The sequence below is a fragment of the Schistocerca gregaria genome, chromosome X (genome assembly GCF_023897955.1).
Source record: "Schistocerca gregaria isolate iqSchGreg1 chromosome X, iqSchGreg1.2, whole genome shotgun sequence".
Lineage (NCBI taxonomy): Eukaryota > Metazoa > Arthropoda > Insecta > Orthoptera > Acrididae > Schistocerca > Schistocerca gregaria.
In genome coordinates this window covers 199,330,708-199,346,817 of record NC_064931.1, presented here as the reverse complement: position 1 = coordinate 199,346,817, position 16,110 = coordinate 199,330,708, and the positions used below count along the sequence as shown (strand labels likewise).

The following is a 16,110-nucleotide window of genomic DNA, read 5'->3' as shown; positions in this document are numbered from 1 at the left end:
AATGACGTATTTATTACAACTTGTCTAGTATATTATTCACCGTATGTGATGGTAGAGCCATAACGTTAATAGAGATCTATCCTTTAACATCGTTGCCAGATTCGCCAGGGTAATATTATTGTATTTAAATAATTTCGGCTGAACTCTAAAATGACTTTTTAATAAAAGTTGCTGTATGCGCGCAAATGTCAATGGTCTATAAAATGAACGACCAAGACTATTAGCACGAATCCTACGCGTTATATTGCATTGAGATACAAACTAGCAAACTTTTATCGAATTGCACAAATCGACACATATTTGCAAATGAAATAATAAAAACGTTTTTTATTCAGTTCATTGTTGCGTGGTCTTTTCTCACGGTGTTCGCGAGACTTACTACAAAGTGTAAAGTGCGTTGTGCTGCCATCTCTGATGGATATAGTAAAAGATGTCGGCATTGAGTCTTTCACAGAGACAGTTTGCTGTGCTGTGAGAATCAAGATGGCGACCAGCGACGACGAGCCCATGCACCTATACGAAGTGTTTCAAAATTGTTTTAATAAGATTGCAAATAAACAACCCGGTAAGTCTACCATTTGAAATTAATCGACCGATATCATTACATATATAATGGGGCTGCTGACATTGAGAAATGCTGTAGAATGTCTTGCATGCATCATTTCGCTTCTCTGTTTGGTTTCTGTCTCAGACGTTTTGACAGAGGTTTTTGACAGGCGTTTGGCGGAATTCTTGAAAATTAAAGTCTGACTGTACCATAGAAGCTTTTTCTAACAACGAGTGGCTGATATATCTTGATATATATGCTTCGTTCATACATTTGTTGCGTACAACTTGGTGTGGTATCGACATTGTTTTGGTTTTGGAAGGTCATCACAGACTGCGGTATGAAGCCCAACAATTGCCTGAAAGTAAAGAAAATTGTACACAGACATCATATATGCTAAGTTTCCAATAGAACGTACCGCCAGCTGTTTGCTTTCGATGTTTATACTGTGGTTTCTTTGCGTGACAGTGTGATACTGACAGACATTTTCTCCAGATACAACGCTCATGTCATATAGTGCTCGTTGTCGTTGCTTAGCTGACTATACGTAAAATTGACAACAAAATACTTAACATCCACAAGCTGGTATAATGGATTTGAATTGACATAAATCTGCTGGAAACATTTCCTTAGTCCAGTGTATATGTCAATGACTAAAGTGAACTGATAAATTTACAATAATAATGTAGTGCGATGAGAAATACCGAAATATTTTTAGAACGATAGCCTTATAATAAAAGATTAATTTTCTTGTAAAGAAAACGTGCGATTTACTTTCATCTCTCAATGTTACTTCCCATGGTGTGAACGAATCAAGCAGTATGAAGTGTGACAATTGAGTCTATTTCAAGTTCCTAGTGTGTATTGTGTTCTCTAAAACATTGATCTAAGGTATTTATTTAAAAAATTGGCCCTGTAAACATGAATTGTAATTACAGTTTTAATGAAATGTAGTCAATGAAGTTGTTTATATAGTGTCTTGAGCACACTGGTTGTTTTCACCTTGTTTTTTTTTTCTTCTTTAAACACAGTATTTCGTCATCAACAGTTTTACCTGTATTAGGTTTGAGACACTTGTTGACAGAGCTAATATTCTACTGGAAGTTGTGTTGATAAATATTTGCAAGTTCTTTATATTCTGCTTTCTGTAGATGAAAACACTAGTCTAAGTGAAGAATACTCAGATTAGATACTGTGTACAACAATTTTGGCATAATTGATTAGGAAGTCTTAAGTATATTTGGTAAACATGCATAGGTCAATGGATGAATTTTTTGCACATACATTGAAAGGGTTAGTGTATGTTTGACTGTGTTATTTTGCTCTTCTGTGGTACCCTTTGCAGAATGACTACTATTTCATGTGATTAGTTTATTTTTAAAACAATTGCTCCTGCATTAGCTGTAACGTTCTGTAGTATTGTGTGATTGGTTTATAGGGGACTGTAACTGTCACACTAATTGGTAATAAGCTCACAGGAAATGTGAGATTTTAACGGTGACTGAAATGGCCCACTGGCTCCCTTTCTTGGCCAGACATAAAACTTTTTCTTAATGCTTTTGTAACGTGATACGGGAAGTTGACATTTACTACCCATGCATGAGTTCCTTTTATGGATTACCATATGTTGAAGGGTGGAGGTTGTTCATTTCACTACTGTGTTAACTTTCTGTGAAACAGTCATAATGGTGCGTTATGAGCGTCTGTAAATGAAAATAGCCATGACATGTAGGTTGGAATGAGCCCACGTGCGCCGCCATCTTGTGCGGTTAATGCTGCTGTCGCTGTCTTGTACAAAGTGGATGGATATATCTCTCTTTAAATCATTTTTTGGGGCAGTAGAATGAAGTTCTATACATTGCACTATTCATTAAATGCTTTGTTTGAGTGGTATTGCCTTGACGTGTGAAATATAGCTTTATCAAATGTTTCTGTACTCCCTTCTGTGAGAATCCTGTGATGGAATTGTGAGAAATCCGGACTCTTCCACAAATAATTTCTCAGTTGACTGTTTCATTCTAAAATACACAAGAATAACAATCCTCACAATATCTGTCACATGAGAACTTTGTTTGGGTCTCATATTTTCATGCATCATTACATGAAACCATTGATGTTGTGTCTTCCAAAGTGTTTATGATACTGTTTGAAGATGCTATAAATTCAGATTTTTTTGAAGGTTAATGTATTTTATTTCTCTCTCTCTCTCTCTCTCTCTCTCTCTCTCTCTCTCTCTCTCTCTCTCTCTCTCACTCACTCACTCACTCACACACACACACACACACACACACACACACACACACAGTGTCTTTCCATTTTTGTTTAGTGCAGTCTTGCAAAGTGTTAATGGTTTGCAAACTCATGACCACAAAACGAGGAAATTATTTTATTTCCTTTTTTGATGTCATTCTTTTAGAAGAGTGAATATTTCTGCTAATGCTCTTTTACAACAGTAAGCATAAGGAGGCCATATGTCAGAGGGTACAAATTAACTACTACAGGTATTTGTGTTTGGGAATAGTACTGGAAAAAATGAAAGTAAATATATGAATTTTGGAATAAATTTGTGTGATGTATTTTCACCCTATTTGCTTGATGTAAGAGCCCCAGCACAGTGTGTCAGAAAAGTATCATAACTGTTCAGTAATAGTGGTGTTCATTGTGCTGGTGGTAGCAGAGTCCTTAATTTTTGTACTTGTGTACATCACTGGACTACATTTTAGTTTTTTTTGTAGTTTATGTATGATACACATTCATAACATACTCACACAAAATACTTAGTGTGCATTTTTAATTTGTGGGGCATAAAGTGCATTAATTATGGTGCAGGCATAAGTGGTGGGTTATGCTATGGAACTGTATCTCAATACATCCATTTTTTTCTGCATTCACATTTGTTGAATTCACTAACTCGCAACCAAACTGTCATTTTCTAACCTGATCGTCAGTTGGGCTATGCAACAGATCAGTCGTTTCGCCACAACCAAGTTTACAGGTTGGGTGGTCTGTAATACTCCAGCATTATTGAGAGAATATTAATTAAAAACTACTTTATACTTTCTCCTTACATTTGATGCAGTGACAAAATATTTGAATACAGTTCTATACATAATATAGTTTCAAGTGTTAGTGTGTTCTATTTTATGTTCAGTGTGAAAACAAGATACGAAGGACATTTGTTAGGTAGCTAGCAAACTGCTGCCCTAACAGTTTTTCTTTTGTTAATATCTAGCCTGGATTTCATGCTCCACTCTTGTTCAAAATTCTTTGCAGTTTTTTTTAGTGATAGTGACATAATTTTGGATTGTGGTAGTTCATGTTATTTTTAAGTCATTGCAACAAATTTACCATATTGTGAAATGGTTCATGAGATGTTTCAAAGGGAAGCTTAAATAAAAATTTTCATTAGTAAAACCCGTTGCTAACAATCTCGGAAAGCCGTGCAGCATAGTATATGCACGTAATTGTTCCGATGTGTGCATATGTTAAAGCTAAGTTGGACTTGGGAGGATAGTGTATTATTTATAGAAATTGCATCTCTAAATCACCATGATCAATTCTTGTCAGCAGAATATTTGTCTGTCTGGTTCACAAGCAGAGATCATTAGATGATTACTGGATTTCGTTTTCTTAATAGCCATTTTCCAGTACGGCAGCAGTGGGTCTATCATAAGTGTATTGTAGTATACTATGTTTGTGTTTTCAATAAAAGAAAATGATTATTCAGTAAAATGTCTCTGCTTGTGATTCTAACAGATGATGATTATTTTCTTGTAATCATAAATGCAGTACATTCCTGATAGGCAAATTTATAAAAGAAAAAGGAATGAAACAAGAAAAAACACCAGTAGTCATTCCGAAATTCTCACATTTTAAGTCCCTTCATGCCAAGTAGTATAAAGGTTAGAAAAACCTCATTTTATCATTAATCAAAGAAATGTTCTCTGGGAGTACAAACTCCTTGGACGTTTTGATGTTATTATCACTATGTTGCTTTTGTATCTCACATTTGTCTGAGAGATACTGTGCAATTTCTGCCTTATCCATTAAGTTCGTATGCTGTGGATGTTTAAAGTCATTCTTGCTTCTGTTGGTGATTGGACAAATAACATATTTCTGAGTGTGCAAATAAAGACAAGCACTCAATAGAACAAAAAAAAAAAAAAAAAAAACAGTCCAAAGTTGCAAATTTTTACTTTCTTATTGGCAGAGGCAAATTTTCAAATCATCATAACATAGTCAAAAAGACATTTCCAAATATGTCAAAAGTGTGCAATGAACATTGACTGCTGTCTGTATGCATTGTAAATGTTCATTGCACATTTTTGATATCTTCAGAAATGCCATTTTTGTCTTTGTTGTTATGATTTGAAAATGAATCTTGGCCCAAAACTAGTCATAAAGTGAATAAAAAGTAAACATTTGCAATTTTGGCCTAGTTTTTTTTTTGTGCTGCTTAACAGAAGTTGCTGACCCAAGCTACTTCAGCATGTTGGAAGTTCATAAAGATAAGTATGTTAATACACACTGTTGCTCATTCTTTGTGGTATTTATCACGCTCAACACTGCAATACTATGTTGAATTGAGTGTTCAGAATCGCCACGAAATTGTGAGACTTTCTTAACAATGATAAAAGTAGGCTTTAAACATTCAAATTTTCATAAATAAGCTGTTACTTTAGCTTCCAGCTTGTGCGGTGGGCATGTTGGACACTGCTCCAAATCTTTTATCCTGTTCTCAGTATTGGTTGAGGTAGTGTGTGTCATGCATATTACTAGGTTGATTTTCACTGATGCCGGTTGGAGCCTTCTACCACTAGAGGGCTACAAATTATAGCATGTAACATGGCAGTGGTTTCCTTAACGATGTTGGTACAAGAGACACAGCATGCTGTAATCGATTTTAAAACTGCAGTAAATGTGCCTCCAATCGATATTTCTAAGAAGAATGAGAGCTGTGTATGGTGATCATTGTGTCAACATCAGTAGCCTAACCTGCAGTGTTGGGTGTTCAACGTTTTGACCCCTAGAAACAACAGAGCAACAGTAAAGTTCTACTAAGAAAGTTCACCGACCCCAAAAAAGTTAAAGACCATGTCATCAGCAGAAAAAGTTATGCTTACAGTGTTCCAGAGTGTGGATCATTTGGAAATCATATCTAAAGGCATCACCATAAACTCTGCACAGTACTGTGAGACCCTTGGAAAACTGAATGCATGAATGCAAAGAGGTCGTCCACACAAATAGCACCCTGTCCTTCAGTATGACAATACCAGGCCACACACAGGTGCTGCAGCATCAGCAACAATCTAATTGCCTTGGGTTCACTGTCGTCGATTATCCTCCACATAGTCATGACCTGGCCGTAACCAATTTTCATCTGTTTCCAAAACTTAACTGTGTGGCGGACGGTGTCCACTACATTGGAAAGCTTTTAATGTTCGCTTTTTTGACGTTTTCAGTCAGTCCTGAGGCTGCAAATGCACGCAGTCCACTGCAGCAGGCACTCCCATCTGTTTTTGTGCTGTACATGCATTTGCAGTCTCAAGAGTGATTGAAAATGCCAGAGCAGTGGCTATTAAAAGCTGTTCACCGCAGTGCAGATCATGTGCCATGGGATTATAGAACACTTAAGAAGATTCACTTCAATAGTGATGAAGCAGTACAAACAGATGTGAGGTTGTGGCTCTGTCGTCAAACATTCTGCAGTAATGGTGTGAACAAACTGGTATCTTGTTGGGAGAAATGTGCTCATTGCCAGGGGCACTATGTTGGGAAATAAATACTTAGACATGAAGAGTAATTATATAGAATGTTACTAACATTTGTTTATTTAAAAAACTTCAAGAGTTTTCACTTAAAAAATTCTGGGGCATTACATATCAGCACACCCTTGTAAGTACCAAATTTAGAACCCTTGTATTATCTTCTCATTGCAGTTAATGGCTTTTATCTTAGTTTCACATTACTTGTTAAAAATTCATCCTTTATGTTGACTTAATATGTTATCTTTTACTAAGGGGTTACTATGAATAACTGCTTACTATAGTAGTAAAAAATGTGATACCTCTCGAACAGCATGAATTCTTGTGATCCCTAAAGAGATTTACATTAAAAATCCACATCATGATTAAAGTAAGGCTTTTACTTTTGTGCTCATTGATATTGCATATATACGTGGTATATATGCAATATACCACAAAGGTCTAATACTTTTAGATTACCATTTTGGATTTAAAGAAATCACTTGTCTATCAAGCAATGTGGCCCATCACTAAAATCGTTCAACAGTTCTTCATTTATTTTACTTGTTTGTTGTTAAACATTGATATTAGCCATGGAGTGAATTATTGGTAATTTCAAAAACCATTTTCAGCTGACAGAACTTTTCTAGATGTCATTGGTCTAGTTATCTTTGCAAATTCCTTAAATACATATTTTGTATTTTTAGTTGTCCAGTGTGGCATCTGCCTGTTCATTCCAGTCTTCCTGCTATACTGCCCTTTGTTGTTTCCCATTTGTGAGTTCATTTGCCAGTTGAAGAGTGAATGCCTTCCCCTTTTGGTTATTTGCTAGTAAGTGATACATGCATTTATTGCTGCTATGTCTAGGATATTGTAAGACACATACATCAGCCATCTCCTGCAAAGAGTCGTAGTCAATCATTTGATCCACATCGTTCATATCATATTTTATGGTGTTACAGATGGTAACACTTTCTGCTTTCTTCTTTCTTTGTCACTCATAGCAACTTCCAGATGTGGTGTGCTGAGAATAATGTTATTCTTCTTCCCTTTGTAACTCTTTGGGTTCATTCTGGCTTATCTTTTTTTTTTCCCCTCAAGGTGATGAAGTGTAAATCAAAACAGTTCTTCACACAGTTGGGGATATCTCAGAAAAGCTTGTTCGTTCTTCCTGCTTACATGTCCTTCTGTTGAAGTACCTTTGCAAGCTGAAAGGAAGTGAAGAAGCTGTCTGCTGGGACATCCATTCCTTCATTTAGAAATGGTTCCACGAGACAAAGTATGATACAACAATAGCTGATTGTCGGGGTAGCCTTCATTCTCACCATTGTAGAGGAAGGAATTGCAATAGCACTTTAATGCCTTGCCTATAGCTATCTAAAACCTGTGTCCACATCTGTCAGATTTATGTGGCATAAATTGGAGAAACCCACACCTGATTTTACCTGGAAGTAACTGCTGATCAAGTGTAATACTCTCACAGGGACAGGAGCAGCTGAGGTAATTTTGCATTAACTTCTTCCATCTTCCATTTACTTGCAGGTGTGCATCTGGAATAGCAATATTTCATCTTAAGGTATTTCAGAAATAACATTTAACTTGTCAGCAGGAATGTGATGAGCTCGGAACACCTCATCAAATCAAAGAAATCTGATAAGTTTGAGGAACCTTTCTCTAGTTATTTTACCCCATGATAAAATTTGGCCCCCAGGTACACAATCAAGTCATCCAGGGAAATGCCTTCAGAAGAAAATGCACCTCTGGCATACATGATATCAGTCATTGGCTCCGATTTCCCATGTAACATTAATGACAGTCATGTACTCAGTGACAGGTATATGCTGTGATGTCCTCTCTCCAGATGATGGCATGTTAGGAAGCTTCCTTTCCACTTCATCTTCAGCAGTCATCATCACTGTTGGATCAGTTATCAGTTCACTTCTCTGACTGCAGCCGTTGCGAAGAGAATTCAGCCACCTGGAGGGGTAGTGACAGAATCTCTTCATTCTCACTCTGATCATCATCTGTTGTCTCTTGAGGAAAATTATCATAACCATTAGACACATCACATTTCATTATCTGTGTTCTTCTGAATATAATAAATTTCTCACTAAGACAATGCTGCTGTGACACATGCCTCTTATCGGCAAAAAAATCTGATGAGACCAATAACGTCAATATTGCCGAAACATTCAATCACAGTGTCAGGCACCCAAACCTTTCTGATAATGTGTGGGTACTTCCAGTGCTCAAATTATTCTCGCGACCGTGACCTGGCTGAAACCCAAGGTAAACAGCTCAGAGTTATTTAGTGAGTAATGGAACATACATTGGAAAGAGAAATTAGATCCCATCAAAGAGGGTGTGTTCATTGCAGTTGACAAAAATATTCTCTTTATTGAGGTCAAATTTAAATGTGACAGTGAAGTTATGTGGGCACTTAAAACAGGTCTAGGTGAAATCAAGTTACTTATCTGATGCTTTTACCGGCCACTAAATTTTGTGTGACAGCTTTAGAACCATTCGGAGAAAGTCTACGCTCAGTGGTGCGTAAATACTCAAATCATGAAATATTAATTGGAGGACACGTCAACCTACCAAGTATAGACTGGGACGTCCGTGGATTCACTGCAGGGGTTACAGGCAGACTGTCTCGAAAGTTCCTTTGAAAACGTTTTTTGAAATCTGTCTTGAGCAGCTAATTCAACAACCCCCACACAGTGGAAACATTCATTTTAGACCTTGTTGCTACAGGCGGACATGACCTAATGAATGGCATCTGTATAGAGTCAGAATTGGTGACTGTGATATCATCATTGCAAATTTGGTTACTAAAGTGAATAAATTAATCTAGAAGGTTAGGAGAGTATTTCTGGTAGAGAGAGCAGGTAGACAGTTGTTAGCACCCACTTAGACAGTGTTCCAGTGTGATGGACGCAGAGGAATTATGGGCAAACGTGTATATGGATTGTAAATCGTGCTCTGGAGACTCTATATGATCAAAAGTATCCGGACATCTGGCTGAAAATGACTTAAAATTTCGTGGCGCCCTCCATCGATAATGCTGGTACTCGATATGGTGTCGGCCCACCCTTAGCCTTGACAGCTTCCACTCTCGCAGGCATACGTTCAGTCAGGTGCTGGAAAGTTTCTTGGAGAATGGCAGGCGATTCTTCACGGAGTGCTGCACTGAGGAGAGGTATTGATGCCGGTCGGTGAGGCCTGGCACGAAGTCGGCATTCCAAAATGTCCCAAAGGGGTTCTGTAGGATTTGGGTCATGACTCAGTGCAGGCCAGTCCATTACAGAGGTATTATTATCATGTAACTGCTCCACTACAGGCGGTGCATTATGAACAGTTACTCAATCGTGTTGAAAATTTCAATTGCCGTTCCCAAATTGCTCTTCAACAGTGGGAAGCGAAAAGGTGTTTAAAACATAATTGTAGGCCTGTGCTGTGATAATGCCACACAAAACGAGGAGCGCAAGTCCCCTTGATGAAAAACATGACCACACTGTAACACCACCACCTCCGAATTTTACTGTTGGCACTTGACATACTTGCAGATGATGTTCACCGGGCATTCGAAATACACACTCCCTGCCATCAGATGACCACATTGAGTACTGTGATTCGTCACTCCACACAATGTTTTACCACTGTTCAGTCATCCAGTGTTTACACTTTTACAGAAAGCGACACATAGTTTGGCATTTACCTGCATGGTGTGTGGCTTATGGGCAGCCGCCTGACCAGGAAATCCAAGTTTTCTCACCTCCCGCGAACTGTCGTAGTACTTGCAGTGAGTCCTGATGCAGTTTGGAATTCCTGTGTGATGGTCTGGATAGATGTCTGCCAATTACACATTACGAACCTCTTCAACTATCGGCAGTCTCTGTCAGTAAACAGATGAGGTCGGCCTGTACGCTTGTGTGCTGTATGTGTCCCTTCATGTTTCCACCTCACTATCACATAGGAAACAGTGGACGTAGGGGCATTTTGGAGTGTGGTAATCTCACGTACAGGTGTGTGACCCAGGTGATACCCAATCACCTAACCACGGTTGAAGTCCATGAGTTCTGGGGAGCACACCATTTTGCTCTCTCACAATGTCTAATGATTACTGAGGTCGCTAATACGGAGTACCTGGCAGTAGGCAGCAGTGCAATGCACCTAATATGAAAAACATATGTTTATTGGATGTCCGGGCACTTTTGATCACATAGTGTATGTGCCGGGTAAGTGGATTGAAAATGGAAGATGCCACTGTGGGTTAACAATGAAATTTGAAAAATGCAGAAGACGCAAAGGCTGTTGGACTCACAGTTCAAAAGAGAAGACACAAACGACAACAGGTAAAAGTTCCTATAAATTTGCGTGTCTGTGAAAAGATCGATGCACTGCCACCACTTCATGCCTTAGCAAAAGACCTTTGTAAGAACCTGAAAAAAAAATTCACCCGGCCGCAGTGGGCTAGCGGCTCTAGGCGTGCAGTCCTGAACCGCGAGACTGCTATGGTCGCAGGTTCGAATCCTGCCTCGGGCATGGATGTGTGTGATGTCCTTAGGTTAGTTAGGTTTAAGTAGTTCTAAGTTCTAGGGGACTGATGACCACAGCAGTTAAGTCCCATAGTGCTCAGAGCGATTTGATTTTTTGAAAAAATTCAGGTCCAGTGTAAAATTGCAAAGTGGATCTAAGGCTTCTAGCCCTTTAGTTGTTGCCACTCTGATGTGACATTAGAAGATATCAAAATTAAGCCAACGTCTTAAGTTTTGCATTTAAAAAAAATTGTTCACATAGGAGAATCGTGCAAATATACTGTTGTTTGACCATTACACAAATACCTGTGTGGAGGACATAGTAATAATGATCCCTGGTGTAGAAAAACAATTGAAAGAGTTGAAAGCAAATAACTTGTCACATCCTGATGGAACCCCAGTTCAGTTTTACAAAGAATACTCTACAGTATAGACCCATTACTTAGCTTGTGTTTATTGTGGACCTCTCGCACAGCGCAAGCTCCAAGTGACTGGAATGAAGCGCAGTTGAATCCTGTTCATAAGAAGGGTAAAGGAACAAACTGTCAAAAGTACCGACCAGTGGCTTTAACGCCGATTTGCTACAGAATACTTGAACATATTATCAATTGGAATATAATAAATTTCATTGAAAGAGAAAAGCTTCTGTCCACAAATTAGCATGGATTTGAAACCATAGCTTGTGCGAAACTCTGCTTGCTCTTTGCTCACATGATATCCTGCGGACTATGGATGAAAAGCAACATACAGATTGCATATTTCAGTGTTTCCAAAAAGCATTTAACATGGTGCCTCGTTGCAGACTGTTTACGAAGGTGCAAGCATATGGAATAAGTTCACAGGTGTGTGTGTGTGGCTGGAAGACTTCCTAAGTAATAGAACTAGGTATGTTGTCCTCGATGGCGAGTATTGATCATAGATAAGGGTATCATCAGGAGTGCCCAGAGAAGTGTGATAGAACTGCTGTTATTTTCGATATACTGGGTGATCAAAAAGTCAGTATAAATTTGAAAACTGAATAAATCATGGAATAATGTAGATAGAGAGATACAAATTGACACACATGCTTGGAATGGCATGGGGTTTTATTAGAACCAAAAAAATACAAACGTTCGGAAAATGTCCGACAGATGGAATTTCATCTGATCAGAATAGCAATAATTAGCATAACAAAGTAAGACAAAGCAAAGATGATGATCTTTACCGGAAATGCTCAATATGTCCACCATCATTCCTCAAAAATAGCTGTAGTTGAGGAATAATGTTGTGAACATCACTGTAAAGCATGTCCGGAGTTATGGTGAGGCATTGGCGTCGGATGTTGTTTTTCTGCATCCCTAGAGATGTCAGCCGATCACGGTACACTTGCGACTTCAGGTAACCCCAAAGCCAATAATTACACGGACTGAGGTCTGGGGATCTGGAAGGCCAAGCATGACGAAAGTGGCGGCTGAGCACACTATCACCACCAGACGACGCGCACCAGAGATCTTTCATGTGTCTTGCAATATGTGGTGGTTTTTATTTTTTTTTTTCCCTTCTAATAAAACCCCATGTCATTCCAAGCATGTGTGTCAATTTTTACCTCTCTGTCAACATTATTCCGTGGTTTATTAAATTTTCAAATTTATACTGACTTTTTGATCACCCAGTACATAAATGGTCTGGTGGAGAGAGTACATAGCAGCCCACTGCTTTTTGCTGATGGGAAGGTGTCATTGCCGAGTTAATGTAGGAGGATCCAAATGATGTAAACAATATTTCTATGTGATATGATGACTGGCAGCTAGCTCTAAAGGTAAAAAAATGTAAGTTAATGCAGATGAGTAGGAAAAACAAAATCATAATGTTCGAATACAGCATGAGCAGTGTACTGCTCGACACAGTCGCGTCGATTAATTGTCTAGGTATAACGTTGCAAAGCCGTGGGAGACGGAATGAGCATGTAAGGATTGTAGTAGGGAAGATGGGTGGTTGACTTTGGTTCATTTGGAGAATTTTGGGAAAAAATGGAGTTCATCTCTAAAGTGTCCACTGTAGGACACTAGTGTGACCCATATTATAATAATATTTGGGATCTGCACCAGGTCAGATTAAAGTAATAAATCACAGCAATTCAGAGGTGGACTGCCAGGTTTGTTACCAGTAAGTTCAAATAACACACAAGTATTGCAGAGATGCTTCGGGAACTCAAATGGGAATCACTGGAGGGAAGAAGACACCCTTTTTGATGAGTGCTATTGAGAAAACTTAGAGAACTGACATTTGAGGCTGACTGCAGAGTGACTCTACTGCCACCAACATACATTTCACATAAGGACCATGAGGGTAAGGTTAGACAGATTAGGGCTCGTACTGTGGCATATAAACAGCCGTTTTCCCTTGTGCTATTTGTGAGCTGATCAGGAAGGGAAATGACTAGTAGTGGAACAGTGTGGCCCTTGCCATGTGCTGTATGGTGGCTTGTGGAATACACATGTAGGGGTAGAAAATGCTCTTCATATACCTTTGTAATTATGGAACCAGCAACATTCTAAAAAGGAGTTACAGTACGGTTTAGTTGACCCCACCGGTTCTTCAGTATTTACTTCATAAAATTTTCATAAATGTGTGCAAACCCAGTGTTGTCAGAAATAGAATACAAAGGAAAATTAATGAAGTTTGTTAGGAAAATGTTAAAAAAGTAAATTAATTATTGCAGAAATGAAAGTTGAAAGGTGCCGTTTTACACCATTTGCTACTCTAGTGTTTACGCCCTTTGTTCCTGCATGTTTGAATTGAGGTATGCTGTTCAGTAGTAATAACACATTTGTGACTTCATAGTATTTATTTGAATTGAAGAATCAGAAGCAATGATACTGTCATTTTGTGTATCGTACAGAAGAGCTTTAAGACAACTGCTACATAAAAATAAAACAAGATTTGTATGTATACTATTAAGATATGTTGCTTGGTGGCTCAGTTGAAGTTAGATAAGAAATCCAAATGTTCAGGTTTTGATTCTTGAATTCCATACTGAGAAGTAACTATCAAATCAGGCACTGCACTACAAATGTAAAAATTGCCAACTTGCATAGTTTCTTAAAGTGCCTCCCTTCCTCCTTGGGATTGATCGGAGATGAATTGCTAATTAAAGTAGAATAAACATCAGCCACATCATTCTCAGAGAGTGTTTATCTGTGCATATCAGAAACAGAAAAGGTTAATGTGATATCAGAAAACTGTAAAAGCATCTGTGATAAGATACCAAAATTGGAATTGCATATTAAAGGTAATAATCCACAGATAGTATTATTAACAAGTGGTCAGTCGAAACCAGAAGTGAATAACCATGAAATACTAAATTCAGATTGGAACATTTGTCGTAAGGAGAAGTTAAATGCTGAAAGGGCGGTGTATGTATAGCTGTAGAGAATCTAATAATATCTACTGTGGTTATCATGCAGTCAAAATGCGAAGTAATCTGGGTGATGTTAAGCATCAAAGGTGGGTCAAAAATGGCTGTCGGGTGCTTTTATAGACAGCCTGTATCAGGAGCTGTAGTGATAGTGGTTCAATGGCAACTTGCAAAATTTTGTGACTAAGTTTCCTGATCGTCTTATTGAAATTTGGAGTGGCTGCAACTTGACAGTTATAGAATGGGAAAGTAATTCGATCAAAAGTGGTGCCAGGGGCATTGATTTGTGTGACATTATTCTGAATGTTGTGCCCAAACATTAATTGAAGCAGATACAGAATGAATTTGAGAAGGTAACGTCTTAGACTTCTTAGCAACACATGGACCTGTGTTTTCCAACTAGTTAATGTAGAGAAGGTATCAGTGATTGTAAGGCTGAGATAGCAACTATGACCATGAGTTTTACAAGGAATTGTTGAGAAACGTAGGAAAATATTTTTACTTAGCGAGAGTGATGGGACACCACGGATTCAGAAAATATTGTTGTGTAACACAGCAAGTTCTTTATTCCCATGAGGTAATAAGTGCTGTCGAAAAGGGATCTCAGATCGATTCCGTATGCCTAGATTTCCAGAAGGATTTTGATACTTTCCTCACAAGCAATTATTAATCAAATTGCGTGCGTATGGAGTATCGTCTCAGTTGTATGACTGAATTCATGATTTCCTCTCAGAGAGGTCACAGTTTGTAGTGATAGACAGTAAATCATTGAGGAGAACGGAAGTGATATCTGGCGTTCCGCAAGGTGGTGTCGTAGGCCTTATGCTGCTCCTGATTTACATAAATGATCTAGGTGATAATCTGTGCAGTCCCCCTAGATTGTTTGCAGATGATGCTGTAATTTACCATCTAGTAAAATCATCAGACGATCAATTCCAATTACAAAATGATCTAGAGAGAATTTCTGTATGGTGCGAAAAGTGGCAATGGGCACTAAACAAAGAAAAGTGTGAGGTCATCCACGTGGGTACTAAAAGAAATCTGATAAATTTTGGGTATATGATGAATCTCACAAACATAAAGGCTGTCAATTCGACTAAATACCTATGAATTACAATTATGAGCAACTTAAATTGGAAAGACCACATAGATAATATTGTGGGGAAGGCAAAACAAAGACTGCGCTTTGTTGACAGAACACTAAGAAGATGGGACAAACCCACTAAAGAGACAGTCTACATCACACTTGTCTGTCCTCTGCTGGAATATTGCTGCGTGTTTTGGGATCCTTACCAGGTAGGATTGGCATAGGACATCAAAGAAGGGTAGCTCGTTTCGTGTTATCGCACAGTTGGGGTGAGAGTGTCACTGATACGATACGCGAGTTGGGGTGTCAGTCAGTGAAACAAAGACAGTTTTATTTGCAGTGAGATCTATTTATGAAATTTCAATCGCCAGCTTTCTCTTCCGAATGCTAAAATATTTTGTTTACACCCACCTATGTAGAGAGAAATGGTCATCATAATAAAATAAGAGAAATTAGAGCTCGAACGGAAAGATTTAGATGTTCCTTTTTCCCCCACATGACATTCAAAAATGGAATGGTAGAGTAGTAGTATGAAAATGGTTCGATGAACCCTCTGCCAGGCACTTAAGTGTGAATTGCAGAGTAACCATATAGATGTAGATTCTTGAGTGTCTGAGTAGTCAACATCAGGTATTCAGTGCTTAGGATGAATATGTGGAGTACAAATTGAAAAAAAAATTCAGGAGCATTGTTCAGTATGCATTAGACAAACATGTTCCGAGCAAGATCTTTATGAATGGGAAAGACCTACTTTAATAGCCATGTTTGAAAACTACGTAAACAAAGAGAGCTTCATC

The 16,110-nt window shown here is 38.3% G+C and overlaps 1 protein-coding gene across 1 annotated transcript in view; it reads left to right on the top strand.

Moving 5' to 3' along the window:
- The first annotated feature begins 455 nt into the window (after positions 1-455).
- The window catches only part of LOC126297423 (transcription factor 12), a 649,790-nt gene continuing 634,135 nt past the window's right edge, over positions 456-16,110 (top strand). The window contains exon 1 of the mRNA XM_049988225.1: positions 456-565. Within this exon, the coding sequence (XP_049844182.1) occupies positions 484-565 (82 nt within the window). The 5' untranslated portion in view covers positions 456-483. The remainder of the gene's footprint in view (positions 566-16,110) is intronic.